This window comes from Entelurus aequoreus, linkage group LG01 (genome assembly GCF_033978785.1).
Source record: "Entelurus aequoreus isolate RoL-2023_Sb linkage group LG01, RoL_Eaeq_v1.1, whole genome shotgun sequence".
NCBI classification, from domain to species: domain Eukaryota; kingdom Metazoa; phylum Chordata; class Actinopteri; order Syngnathiformes; family Syngnathidae; genus Entelurus; species Entelurus aequoreus.
Genome location: NC_084731.1, coordinates 87,169,313 through 87,184,260, shown reverse-complemented (window position 1 = coordinate 87,184,260; position 14,948 = coordinate 87,169,313). Strand labels below are relative to the sequence as shown.

The 14,948-nt window shown below is 39.2% G+C and overlaps 1 protein-coding gene across 2 annotated transcripts in view; it reads right to left on the bottom strand.

The window, feature by feature from the left end:
* The window catches only part of pard3ba (par-3 family cell polarity regulator beta a), a 427,783-nt gene that overhangs the window by 301,904 nt on the left and 110,931 nt on the right, over positions 1-14,948 (bottom strand). For both annotated transcript variants that reach the window (XM_062060174.1, XM_062060183.1), the window contains 2 exons: positions 7,781-7,917; positions 5,104-5,232 (listed from right to left, as the gene is read on the bottom strand). In XM_062060174.1, coding sequence (XP_061916158.1) covers positions 5,104-5,232; positions 7,781-7,917 — 266 coding nt within the window. The remainder of the gene's footprint in view (positions 1-5,103; positions 5,233-7,780; positions 7,918-14,948) is intronic.

Here is a 14,948-nt window from a genome sequence, read left to right as displayed (position 1 = left end):
GGAAAGCATTAACCGTGTATTTACATGTCCGTGGTTTAATAATATTGTTGATTTTCTGTCTATCCTTCCAGTCAGGGGTTTATTTCTTTTGTTTCTATCTGCAGTTAAGCCCGATGCTATCACGTTAGCTCCGTAGCTAAAGTGCTTCGCCGATGTATTGTCGTGGAGATAAAAGTCACTGAATGTCCATTTCGCGTTCTCGACTCTCATTTTCAAGAGGATATAGTATCCGAGGTGGTTTGAAAATACAAATCCGTGATCCACAATAGAAAAAGGAGAGAGTGTGGAATCCAATGAGCCAGCTTGTACCTAAGTTACGGTCAGAGCGAAAAAAAGATGTGTCCTGCACTGCTCTCTAGTCCTTCACTCTCATGTTCCTCATCCACGAATCTTTCATCCTCGCTCAAATTAATGGGGTAAACTTCGCTTTCTCGGTCCGAATCGCTCTCGCTGCTGGTGTAAACAATGGGGAAATGTGAGGAGCCTTTCAACCTGCGACGTCACGCTACTTCCGGTACAGGCAAGGCTTTTTTTATCAGCGACCAAAAGTTGCAAACTTTATCGTCGATGTTCTCTACTAAATCCTTTCAGCAAAAATATGGCACTATCGCAAAATGATCAAGTATGACACATAGAATGGATCTGCTATCCCCGTTTGAATAAAAAAAAATTCATTTCAGTAGGCCTTTAAATATATATTAGTAAATAAAACCTCTGCCTTCTTTTTAATTAATACTAGGGCCTACTACGCTACTGTTGGTCATTATGGTGGTACTTGGAGAGCCAAGTGCTTTCTGGTTCACAGTGGTTCTGAAAGTTTTCATGAAGTACCACCTCAAAACACTTGGTTCTCCAAGTACCACCATAATGACCAACATTAAAATACAGTAGCATAGTAGGCCTAATTATTCATTAAAACAAGGCATAGGTTATATTTAACAAGGATATTTAACATATATTACACACAGTTTGAACAGTAACACTGGGTGGGAATATTTAATGAAGTGATTATTTGGCGTACCACTAGATGGACTCAGCGTACCACTACACAGTTTGAGATTCACTGATCTTGGCCACACGGAAGTGTTTAAATGTAGGTTAAACTCATCATAAGCCCCCTATAATGTAACAATTACAGCTTTTGGTAACCGGCTTCAGTTTGAGTGAGAACATTAAGCACACGATGGAAGAATAATGTAATTTGTGAAAACAGCTTTGATGTTGGGGACCCGATACCAAGCACATCAAGACTTCCACAGCTTTGATGGTAAGTGAAGGAGCTCACTCTCATGCCCCTCCCCTCCTCAATTCTGTCTCCAACGTACAAAAAAACAAGCAACTGTGAGATAAAAAGACTGTGGAGGCTCTCCAACAGCACCGGGCCATTATTGATGGCAAACTATTTTCTGAATTTGTGCTTTTTAAGGACTTTGCGATGTGTTGCCGTGTGCGTGAAAGTATTTTTTAATTTTGCCTATACTTCACGATCATTATGAGAGACAAGAACACACGTCTTTTTTTTTGGGGGGGGGAGACACACGTTCATAACAATAGATAATATGTGCAATATTTACCGTCTTTTGGTCATTTTAATCAATAGCGGGACTCCCTTCTCTGGTGCATTTATTTCTGTTTCCATAGCAGCGCACATTTGAGTGTGTTGTAATTAGGGTTGTCTTGATACCAATATTTTGGTATCGGTACCAAAATATATTTAGATACTTTTGTAAATAAAGTGGACCACAAAAAATGGCATTATTGGCTTTATTTGAACTAAAAAATCTTACGGTACATTAAACATATGTTTCTTTTTGCAAGTTTGTCCTTAAATAAAATAGTGAACATACAAGACAACTTGTCTTTTAGTAGTAAGTAAGCAAACAAAGGCTCCTAATTTAGCTGCTGACATATGCAGTAACATTATGTGTTATTCCCCATTCTATTATTTTGTCATGATTATAAAGGACAAGCTGTAAAAAAATATTAATCCACTTGTTCATTTACTATTAATAACTGGTTATTTTCCGTTTCAACATGTTCTATCTACACTTCTGTTAAAATGTAATAATCATGAATTCTTCTGTTGTTTGGATGCTTTACTATAGTTTTGGATGATACCACAGATTTAAGTATCGATCCGATACCAATTAGTTGTGGCTCTCTGGAGCTTTTTCAAAAATGTATGAAAAATATATTTTTTGTTTCAATATGGTTTCTGTAGGAGGACAAACATGACACAAACCTCCCTAATTGTTAGAAATCACACTTTATATTAAACATGCTTTAGTGATTAGAGACTATTTGGCAAGTACCATTTTGTCCAACTAATTTTGGCGGTCCTTGAACTCCCCGTAATTTGTTTACATGTACAACTTTCTCCGACTTTAGACATATTTTATGCCACTCTTTTTTTGTCTCATTTTGTCCACCAATCTTTGAATGTTGTGGGTGAATGCACAAAGGTGAGCTTTGTTGATGTTATTGACTTGTTGGAGTGCTAATCAGGCATATTTGGTCACTGCATGACTGCAAGCTAATCGATGCTAACATGCTATTTAGGTTAACTGTATGTACATATTGCATCATTATGTGTGTAGGTATATTTGAGCTCATTTAATTTCCTTTAAGTACTCTTAATTCAATTTATATTTGCATGTCTCATGACACATTATCTGTATGTAATATTGGCTGCATTTCTGATACCGTATTTATCAGACTATAAGTCGCAGTTTTTTTTCATAGTTTGGCCAGGGGTGCGACTTATACTCAGGAGCGACTTATATGTGAAATTATTAACACATTACCGTAAAATATCAAATAATATTATTTAGCTCATTCACGTAAGAGACTAGACGTATAAGATTTCATGGGATTTAGTGATTAGGAGTGACAGATTGTTTGGTAAACGTATAGCATGTTCTATATGTTATAGTTATTTGAATGACTCTTACCATAATATGTTACGTCAGGGGTCACCAACCTTTTTGAAACCAAGAGCTACTTCTTGGGTACTGATTAATGCGAAGGGCTACCAGTTTGATAAACACTTAAATAAATTGCCAGAAATAGCCAATTTGCTCAATTTACCTTTAACTCTATGTTATTATTAATAATTAATGATATTTATCTTTGTGGACACACTGATCATCTTAATGATTTCTCACAATAAATATATATAGAAACAGATAAATATCAATATGCAACACTTTATTTTTATATTTTCTCTAAGTGCACATTTTTCAAATTAAACATTTTCAAATGATCACTTCTAAGTCTTGTGAAATCACAATATCCCATTTTAACTAGCTAGCCACAAACATTTTTTAACAAATCATGAATTACTTTGCACCATGTTTGTACAAATAATAACTCATGTAAAATACAAAAGTCAACTGTCAAATTTTTAAATAAATAAAGTCACACTTTGAACTGGACACCAATTCTGTTATCTGTTTCTTTGTCAGTTAGTGGGAAGCCTGGCATTGCATAGGTATATGTGTTTAAAAATCCTAAAATAATTTTTAAGGTTGTATTTTTTCTCTAAAATTGTCTTCCTGAAAGTTGTAAGAAGCAAAGTAAAAAAAAATTTAATTTATTTAAACAAGTGAAGACCAAGTCTATAAAATATTTTCTTGGATTTTCAAATTCTATTTGAGTTTTGTCTCTCTTAGAAGCGAGACCAGCTTGCTAGTAAATAAATACAATTTAAAAAATAGAGGCAGCTCACTGTTAAGTGCTGCTATTTGAGCTATTTTTAGAACAGGCCAGCGGGCTACTCATCTGGTCCTTACGGGCTACCTGGTGCCCGCGGGCACCGCGTTGGTGACACCTGTGTTACGTTAACATACCAGGCACGTTCTCAGTTGGTTATTTATGCGTCATATAACGTACACTTATTCAGCCTGTTGTTCACTATTCTTTCTTTATTTTAAATTACCTTTCAAATGTCTATTCTTGGTGTTGAGTTTTATCAAATAAATTCCCCCAAAAAATGTGACTTATAACTCCAGTGCGACTTATATGTTTTTTTCCTTCTTTATTATGCATTTTCGTCCGGTGCGACTTATACCCCGGAGCGACTTATACTCCGAAAAATACGGTAGTTGTTACCCAGCTTGCAAAGATTGTAATAAATCCATTAGAAGAAGACGGCCTGCCATTTCCTTTAACTTGGACACACACACCTTTGGACATTCTAACCCAGTAATTTCCAGGAGTTATCTCACCCTCTGAGGAGCCTCCATTTTACTAATGTTTTCTAATGTTGTAAAAATGTGTAGAATAAATATTACATTTCAACATTTCTGTCAACAAAGTTGTGCGTCAGCCTGCGACACATAGACATTTTGATAGTAGGCTAATATAGCTAATATAGACACTTACATGATGTGTTGTCTTCATTATAACACTTATATAAGGCTTTTTAATTATTTGCAGCTCCATACATATTTTTTTTTTGTATTTTCGGCCCAATATGGCTCTTTCAACATTTTGGGTTGCCGACCCCTAACTAGGTGTTTGGATGTTTTTCTGTGCGTGCGTGTGCAGTGTGAATATGCATCAGTCACTACTGAACCCGGCTCGTGACTCTTAGCTCTTTCAAGTAATAAGAAAGAATAAATCGGACAACCACAGCAGACCGAGGAACAAAAGATGCAGAAGCTCGCGTTTGTGTTTGTTCATACACGACTCCAGCGGGGCCCAGGTCGCAACGGTGACCTCGGCAACCCTTTAGCCATTATCACCCGTGGCGTGTTGACAAGCGTGGCCGCGCTCGCACGCTTCCTGTGGGGCCGCCCTGGCATGTGTGCGACATCCTCTGGCGTAGCTGTGTCAACAAAGCGTAGTGGGACAGGAAAGCCGGAGCGTGCATTTGGGTGTGTTTGCATCCAAATTGTTGTGTTAGCAGGCAAAGGGGCATCGACATGAAGATGTTTGATCCTTCGAGGGGAAAGGGGACAAGTGGCACAATGTGCAGGAAATGTTAAGAAAAGAAGAAAAAAAAAAAAAAGAGCGTGGGATTGGAGAAGTGATGACCAGCAGGGGAGACAGATGAGCGAGCAAATAGAGGATGTTGTATCGTGAAGCGGAGATTTTCCGTACCAGTTCCCGTGGCAGGAAGATGTCCTCCTGTCGCGCCACCACCAAACCCACGCTTTCTCCCTGTCTTGTGCCGCGCAGCATGGCCACCAGTTCCTCCTGGCTGCGGCCTGTCATGTCCATGTCGTTCACCTGCGCGGGTCAGGGACAAAACAGATTAAAGTGCATCATCCGCTGACGCGACAACACTCACGCGACAACGAAGCTGTTCGGTTTGCCTGCTGAGGGTGTTGAGTTGAGTTGAGTTTATTTGGAACATGCATGCATACAACATGACACATCACAATTTTCCAGTTTCTCTATTCAACATGTTCGAAAAGGAGTAGGAAGAAGCAGAGCTCATTTAATCCTACCCCTTTTCTTTTACATAGCAGTTGCTAAAACTTTTGTTCACTTCCTGTTCTCAATGTATTCACAATATACTCCATATATACATATACGTATACACTCATGCATACAATCATGTTTCATCAAACATATATTAACGTTGTTACCCTAGGGCAGACCTGGGCATTCTGCGGCGCGCGGGCCGCATCCGGCCCTTTGTGCGTCCCTGTCCGGCCCGCGTGAGGCCAATTATAAATTACAAAATACATTTTAAAAAGTATCTATGTCGAGTGTGCAATACAACGGTGCTGCTTTTGTTTTGAAAATCGTTATTTGTATTACTTCCGTGTGGACGTATGCGTGTGCGTGGTTGTGAGTGAATGTGAACAGCTGCAATTACAAAATAAAGTTGAAAAAACATCTATGTCCTGCGCGCAATACAACTGTGCTGCTTTTATTTTGAAAAGTATTATTTATGGGCGTGTGTCCGTGTGTAACCTGCGAGTGAAGGTGCACATGCAGCGACAAGTGATGCACGGTTTACACCCGAGACGCTAAAAAGAGAAAAGTTGATGAGGAATGACGTGTTTTCAACAAGACATGAACTGCAAAGCAACGTCCCCTCTAAGGTGCGTGCCTGCGCAATTGCGCACTGCTCAAGCGTCCGCTGCGCGCAGCAAGTATATGCCGCGCACCAAATCAAATCCCATCTGAATTCTAAACAAAATAAACATATTTATTCTATGGAATTTTGCAATGCAACTTTGAGTGACAGTGACAACAAGCGGCCCTAACGGTGTTCGTCAACACCGTTTACAACACCGTTCAATTGAACACCGTTCAATTATTGTAACGTCTATCGAGATGCTTCGAGGACAGGAATTATATCGATCACTTTATTGAGCAAAACTGTTTATATTCGGACATAACCACACCAAAAACATGAGTAAAACAATTCTATCTCGAAAAACTAGTCATTTTCTGCCGTACAAACCAGGCCAAAACCAACTTGTCATCTGTCACCAACACGCATAGCACTAAACCACTGGTGCGTTTATGGCCACACAAAAAGTCGGACAACTCAAACACCACACAAAGTTACGCTATGACTCCTCAGTCATACGTGTGCTTATTTTACTGTCATTTATTATTAATGTTAATTTATTTATATTAGTCATGGAATGCTGTTACACACACTATGTTGAAGTATTACTATTATTATTAATTATTATTATTATTATTATTATTATTATTATTATTTATCTTACGGTATATATCAAAAATAATATTGAGCAAAATTTAATTGAAATATTGTCGATGTGGCCCTCCAGCAGTGCTCGGGTAGCTCATGCGGCCCCCGGTAAAAATTAATTGCCCACCCCTGCCCTAGGGGAAACTGGGTAACACATGGCACACTGACAAAGCCTAACCTATTGTTACTATAACAATCTACAAGGTTAATATGGCTGGCTTCTCTTTCTTCCCCTCCATGTATCTGCTTTCTTTTGTATCTCTAGTTATCATTACCTATATGTATTGTTGCATTTGAACAATTGTATTGTTGATAATAGAAGTAAATTATTGTTATTATTCATAATCAATAGCGCTATTTCTATTGGTATTTGTATCGCTCCATTTGTAGTGTAATAATGTACATTGTCATTTCTGTGTTATTAATATTTATTTCACTAACTGCTTCTTTGCTATCATGTTTACTATCATATTTGTACATATACTATTTGCTGATGTTGTTCTGTTGTTGTTGTTGTTGTGTTTGCTGTTGTCTTATCCCCCTCTTGTCCCCACAATTTCCCCCTCTGTCTTCCTTTTCTTCTCTTTCTATCCCCTCCTGCTCCGACCCGGCTGCACCAAATGATAATATAAATACATTTAATAAAGTCAAATACAAATAAGGCAACAAGAGAAGTATCCCTCACTTCTTTTGTAAAGTAAATCTGAACAGCAGATGGGCATCTACATCAACTATATGATTTGCCTGAGTAACTGGACAGGACAAAAAATAAACAAAAAACAATGTGCTTGTATCAGACATTTTTGGTGGAAGCCAATTTTTTGCTGTTATCAGACCGACTGGGATCAATCAATCAATCAATGTTTATTTATATAGCCCTAAATCACAAAAGTCTCAAAGGGCTGCACAAGCCACAACGACATCCTTGGTACAGAGCCCACATAAGGGACGTCGATGTGAATGATGCCCCTATACAAATTTAATCAGAGTCAAAATCATTTTGTGTATTATCAAACTGGAGTTAGTTTTACTGACATTTTCATGTACTTCATTTATGAGCATGAATGCCTAAATGCTTCTGCTGCTAATCCCCTGCCTTACCTCGAGGATGCGGTCACCAGTCTGCAGGCGACCGTCTTTGATTGCAGCGCCGCGTGGCAGTATGCTCTTCACCAGGATTGGCCCAGGCCCGTTAGGGGAGTCCCGGGTCACCACGGTGAAGCCTAGACCCTCCGCACCTGCAGCAAGAGAACCGCTGTATCATTCGCAGCCGTTTCAATTCTACCGCTTTGTCGTATTTTGTAAATAGGGACGCAAAGATGACAGATGTTAACTGTACGTATTAGCCTGAGTAATAATCACAGTTTCACAATTAGAACAACTGTGAAGTATTGATTATTTTCACAAAAATTATAAAATCACATTTTCTTAGATAATTCTGTTTTATTTTTTACTGTCAAAAATGCCTGGTAATCAAATAATATTATGATAATACAAAATGATGACTACAAACAAAAAGTATTACTACTAATAAAGAAAGAATAACATTATTAATTGTATTATTTATATAAGACTAATACACTCAAGTGTTTTTGCCATCAACTGTCATCCATACCTAGTTATTAATTTGTAATAGTTTATTTTTATGCCGGAATGCACGTAATTACAAAACCCAAAACCAGTGAAGTTGGCACGTTGTGCAAATGGTAAATAAAAACAGAATACAATGATTTGCAAATCCTTTTCAACCTATATTCAATTGAATAGACTGCAAAGACAAGATGCTTGATGTTCGAACTGAGAAACTTTGTTATTTTTTTGCAAATATTAGCTCATTTGGAATTTGATGCCTGCAACATGTTTCAAAAAAGCTGGCACAAGTGGCAAAAAAGACTGAGAAAGTTGAGGAATGCTCATCAAAACACTTATTTGGAACATCCCACAGGTGAACAGGCTAATTGGGAACAGGTGGGTGCCATGATTGGGTATAAAAGCAGCTTCCATGAAATGCTCAGTCATTTACAAACAAGGATGGGGTGAGGGTCACCACTTTGTGAACTACTGTGTGAGCAAATTGCCCAACAGTCCAGTCCAAAATTTGTCAACGAGCTATGGCAATGAATTTAGGGATTTCACCAATATCATCAAAAGGTTCAGAGAATCTGGAGAAATCACTGCACGTAAGCGATGATATTACGGACCTTGGATCCCTCAGGCTGTACTGCATGAAAAAGCAAAATCAATGTGTAAAGGATATCACCACATGGGCTCAGGAACACTTCAGAAAACTACTGTCATTAACTAGTTTGTCGCTACATCTGTAAGTGCAAGTTAAAACTCTACTATGCAAAGCGAAAGCCATTTATCAACAACACCCGGAAACGTCGTCGGCTTCGGTGGGCCGGAGCTCATCTAAGATGGACTGATGCAAAGTGGAAAAGTGTTCTGTAGTCTGACGAGTCCACATTTCCAATTGTTTTTGGAAACTGTGGACGTTGTGTCCTCCAGAACAAAGAGGAAAAGAACCATCCGGATTGTTCTAGGCGCAAAGTTGAAAAGCCAGCATCTGTGATGGTATGGGGGTGTATTAGTGCCCAAGGCATGGGTAACTTACACATCTGTGAAGGCACCATTAATGCTGAAAGGTCCATACAGGTTTTGGAGCAACATATATATATATATATATATATATATATATATATATATATATATATATATATATATATATATATATATATATATATATATATATATATATATATATATATATATATATATATATATATATATATATATACAGCCCAGCCCTCGGCCAAATTTTCTTAACCCAATGCTGCCCCCCGAGTTAAAAAGTTTGGGGACCCCTGGTATATACAGTGGGGCAAAAAAGTATTTAGTCAGCCACCCATTGACAGTCAATGGGTGGCTGACTAAATACTTTTTTGCCCCACTGTAGCTATAGTTTAAAAGAGAACTGCACTTTTTTGGGAACATGTGTTTTTCTTTTTTTTACAGAAGTCGTAAAATGCGGCAAGTGCGAGGTGGCTAACAATGCAGCTAATGAGTACACTATTTCGCTCAAAAAAAAAACTAAAAAAACCCCTCAAAAAAACCATCCCAAAACCGCGAATAATACTCCATTTACATCTCATGACCTGAATATTAATAAATTATTTGCGATATTGTTGTTATAAGCCCGAACGCAGACCAACAATTTTTAGTGGTGTCGTGATCACAGAGTGCTAACTAGCTTGTGGTTCTATATTGACATATTGAGCCGGTGAGCTGCTGCATCGCCTCTGAGTTGGTGAAAGTTAATTCTAGATTATAAATCATTGACATCCAACTTAGACTCGGGGATGGCAAAAAATACATTAAAAAACGCTCTTTTGCGGCCCATTTATTTATTTTTTTAAAACTTGGATTATGATTAATTCTTAATATAAACAGGGAGATATGAACATCCCATTAGTCGGCATATCTGTGAGAACAGATTTTGTACGGTAAGTGATTGTTTTATTCTGTTCGAAGTTTGTATATCTTATTTTGCACTTAGCAATACTTCTACGTGATGCTTAGTGTTTCACTAAAGCTGGATCTGTTTAACACGCAGCTTCTAAAACTTGTAGATCATCCTCCTTATGTTCAGGCTCAAAATTATAATGTGCCAATCATTTGTCCCAAAGTCGTCGTCCTTTGCGCTTGTTAAGTTTACCATGATTAGTAGAATTGTTGTTGAAGGGAAAAGTGAACGTTGTGATGAATCTGTGAAATTAATATGACACTGTATGCTTAAAATTACCAAAATAAGTAAATATTATATGTTATTATAAATATGCCTGTTTCCACATTACATATGTACTAACAGCATGTATATAAAAATGTAGAGGCTTTTTAGAGCGCTACATAGACGGATATGTTCCCCTAAAACATTCGCATGTTGCACAATGAGATGTAAGCATTGGATAAAGTGTACTTTCCTCTAACTTTCCGTCCGTAAAATATATATTTGTATGATGTTTCTGTAATCTAGTAACAATCATAATAAAAGGTGCTGTTTGCAACTTGCTCACTGTCCATTTTTCACTACAGACCGTAGCTCACCGGCGTCACAATGTAAACAAACGCTATTGGTGGATCTACACCTGTCATCCACTGTAATGATACCAAGTACAGTAGCGTATCTATAATAATAATAATGATAATGGATTAGATTTGATATAGCGCTTTTCTATTATTAGATACTCAAAGCGCTCACAGAGAAGTGGGAACCCATCATTCATTCACACCTGGTGGTGGTAAGCTACATTTGTAGCCACAGCTGCCCTGGGGTAGACTGACGGAAGCGAGGCTGCCAGTTTGCGCCTATGGCCCCTCCGACCACCACCTATCATTCATTCACCATTCATTCACCAGTGTGAGCGGCAACAGGGGCAAGGGTGAAGTGTCCTGCCCAAGGACACAACGGCAGCGATTTGGATGTCAAGAGGCGGGAAGCGAACCTGCAACCCTCAGGTTTCTGGCACGGCTGCTCTACCCACTACGCCATACCCCCCCTAGTAGTATCTAGTCGATACTACTAGGATTACGTCAATATTTTTTGGTATCACAACATCTTCTTTGTTTTTTTTTAAATGTATAGTATGTTTATAAACTCAGGAAATACGTCCCTGGACACATGAGGACTTTGAATATGACCAATGTATGATCCTGTAACTACTTGGTATCGGATTGATACCCAAATTTGTGGTATCATCCAAAACTAATGTAAAGTATCAAACAACAGAAGAATAAATGATTATTACATTTTAACAGAAGTGTAAATAGAACATGTTAAAAGAGAAAGTAAGCAGATATTAACAGTAAATGAATAAGTAGATTAATAATTCATTTTCTACCACTTGTCCTTAATAATGTTGACAAAATAATAGAATGATAAATGACACAATATGTTACTGCATATGTCAGCAGCTAAATTAGGAGTCTTTGTTTGCTTACTTACTAATAAAAGACAAGTTGTCTTGTATGTTCACTATTTTATTTAAGGACAAACTTGAAATAATAAACATATGTTTAAAGGCCTACTAAAACCCACTACTACCGGCCACGCGGTCTGATAGTTTATATATCAATGATGAAATCTTAACATTGCAACACATGGGTTAGTTTACTAAAGTGCAATTTTAAATTTCCCGCGAAATATCTGCTGAAAACGTCTTGGTATGATGACGCTGCGGATGTGACGTCACGAGTTAGACAGGACATTTTAGTCCAGCACCGCGGCCAGCTTAAAGTCGTCAGTTTTCATCGCAAAATTCCACATGATTCTGGACGTCTGTGTTGGCGAATCTGTTGCAATTTGTTCATTGCATTATGGAGAAAGAAGCTGAGCAAACAAAGAAGAAAGTTGTCGGTGCGAAGCGGAGTATTTTCCGAGGGAAGTCAGCAACACAACACAGCCGGTGTTTCATTGTTTACATTCCCGAAAGATGCAGTCAAGATCGAAGAACTCGGACAACAGAGACTCTTACCAGGAGGACTTTGACTTCGATACAGACGCCTGTAGAGAACTGGGACAACACAGACTCTTACCAGGATTACTTTGATTTGGATACACAGACGTGGTACCGTGAGTACGCAGCTGCGCTTCCAAACATTTGATCGCTTGCCCGTACGTGCGTGTCACGTACGTAACTTTGGGTAAATATATAAGCTTTATGAACCTTGGGTTAGGTGAACGGTCCTTTGGGCTGAGTGATTGTGTGTGTTGTGCAGGTGTTTGAATTGTATTGGCGGGTTTTATGGACGGGAGCTAGGAGCTAGGAGCTAGCATAACAAACACCTAAGTGTTTGTTATGCGGGATTAATTTGTGACGTATTAAATATAAGCCTGGTTGTGTTGTGGCTAATAGAGTATATATATATGTCTTGTGTTTATTTACTGTTGTAGTCATTCCCAGCTGAATATCAGGTCCCACCCGCCTCTCACAGCATCTTCCCTATCTGAATCGCTTCCACTCCCCACTAGTCCTTCACTTGCACTTTCCTCATCCACAAATCTTTCATCCTCGCTCAAATTAATGGGGAAATCGTCGCTTTCTCGGTCCGGATCGCTCTCACTTCTGGCCGCCATCACTGTAAACAATAGGGAACTTTGCGTATATGTTCAACTGACTACGTCACGCTACTTCTGGTAGGGGCAAGGCTTTTTTTTGTCAGATACCAAAAGTTGCGATCTTTATCGTCGTCGTTCTCTACTAAATCCTTTCAGCAAAAATATGGCAATATCGCGAAATGATCAAGTATGACACATAGAATAGATCTGCTATCCCCGTTTAAATAAAAAAATGTCATTTCAGTAGGCCTTTAATGTACCCTAAGATTTTTTGTTAAAATAAAGCCAATAATGCAATTTGTTGTGGTCCCCTTTATTTAGAAAAGTACCGAAAAGTATCAAAATAATTTTGGTACCGGTACCAAAATATTGGTATCGGGACAACACTAGTGCACGGTATAGATTTGCTGTGCACAGAGGACGCGTGAGCAGTGGCGCGCACTTCCAGGGAGCATTGCCAACAAGCGTTTCCCCCTGAACAAAGGCTATAATACATTATTTTGGTCTAAAGCAACTAGTGTTGGAGTCTGGGCTCAACATGAGTCCAAGGGAGAGGGCTTCTCTCTTTGCTGGATTAGCCAAAGCCGGGCTTTAATTTCATGTGTGGGCAAACCTAGCGGTGCCTGATGTGGGAGGTTAGAGAGCAGAATGTGGGGAGATATAACGCCACTCTTCACCGTCCCTCCCTGGGGATACAAAGTGATTTCCACAAAGATTTTCCTCATGACCGAGAGCCAGGGTCTATCCGTGCGTATACATTTACAAGTGAATGTGTGCGTCTGAGGCCACACACCGGCATGAGCCATTAACCCCCCAGAGCCCACTGCACCTTTTTTTTTTTTTTTTTTTACAGCCATGCCAGCCCCGAGTCATCAGTGATATGTGCCACACTTAGTATGTATGTGTGTGTTGGTGTGTGTCGGGAAAGCAAAGCCGGTGTGGCATAATAAGGCGGTGCACGATGCTATCTGGTCTGCGCGCTAAGCCTTTGCCTGCCCTACATTAACGCACCTAAAACCTGCCGCCTGTCAATCACCGGGAGAAAAAGAAAAAGCCTGTTGCCCAAGGAGAGAACATTAGAATCCCATAATATCCTCTGCTCTGATCTTGCATCGAGTAAAAGACAGGGAGTGGAAATTAAACAAAAGATGGATGGAGTGGCTGAAAAAACAGCAGTGAAAAGCATTTTGAGGTTAAAGTTTAAAGTTAAAGTACCAATGATAGTCACACACACACTATGTGTGGTGAAATATGGCCTCTGCATTTGACCCATCCCCTTGTTCACCCCCTGGGAGGTGAGGGGAGCAGTGAGCAGCAGCGGTGGCTGCGCTCGGGAATCATTTTTGGTGATTTAACCCCCAATTCCAACCCTTGATGTTGAATGCAAAGCAGGGAGGTAATGGGTCCCGTTTTCATGGTCTTTGATACGACTCGGCCGGGGTTTGAACTCACGACCTACCGATCTCAGGGCGGACTCTCTAACCACAAGGCCACTGAGCAGGTCTCAGGTAGAAGCCCGATTCTATACTTGAGTCCTTCAGGCATGGGAGCACTACAGCCCACAATACAAATGGCTGCTTCATTTGTCTGTAGTCCTTAGAAGCAGTCAAGCACAAGAGGTTTACAACTACCGTATTTTCCGGACTATGGAGCGCACCCGCATATAAGCCGCACCCACCAAATTTTAGAAGAAAAAAATATTTTTGCATACTAAGCCGCAGATATATACGTTGCGAAATGAATTATTAACGCAAAGATTCTGTAAATGTTTATTTACATACCTTCATTGTTTCCAAACGGTGTCTCTAACATGGCAGTAAAGTGAAGTAAAGTGAATTATATTTATATAGCGCTTTTCTCTGGTGACTCAAAGCGCTTTACATAGTGAAAACGGCAGTAAAACGGCTGATCAAACAAAACAGAAGTCGTCGTCATGCTCTCCAATCAGCTAAACGGACTAAATAACTGCACGTTGACGTCTTGGCGAATTTACTGAGGAATTTTGTGAAACAATACAAAAAGAATGCCATTGTAAGTAAACAAAAAAAAAAAACGTGTTAGCATATTAGCTAATGCTAACGACGCTAGTGTCATTACGTTACAATAGCACATACAAATATGCATGAAAACACTCCTACAGACATGACACATGGG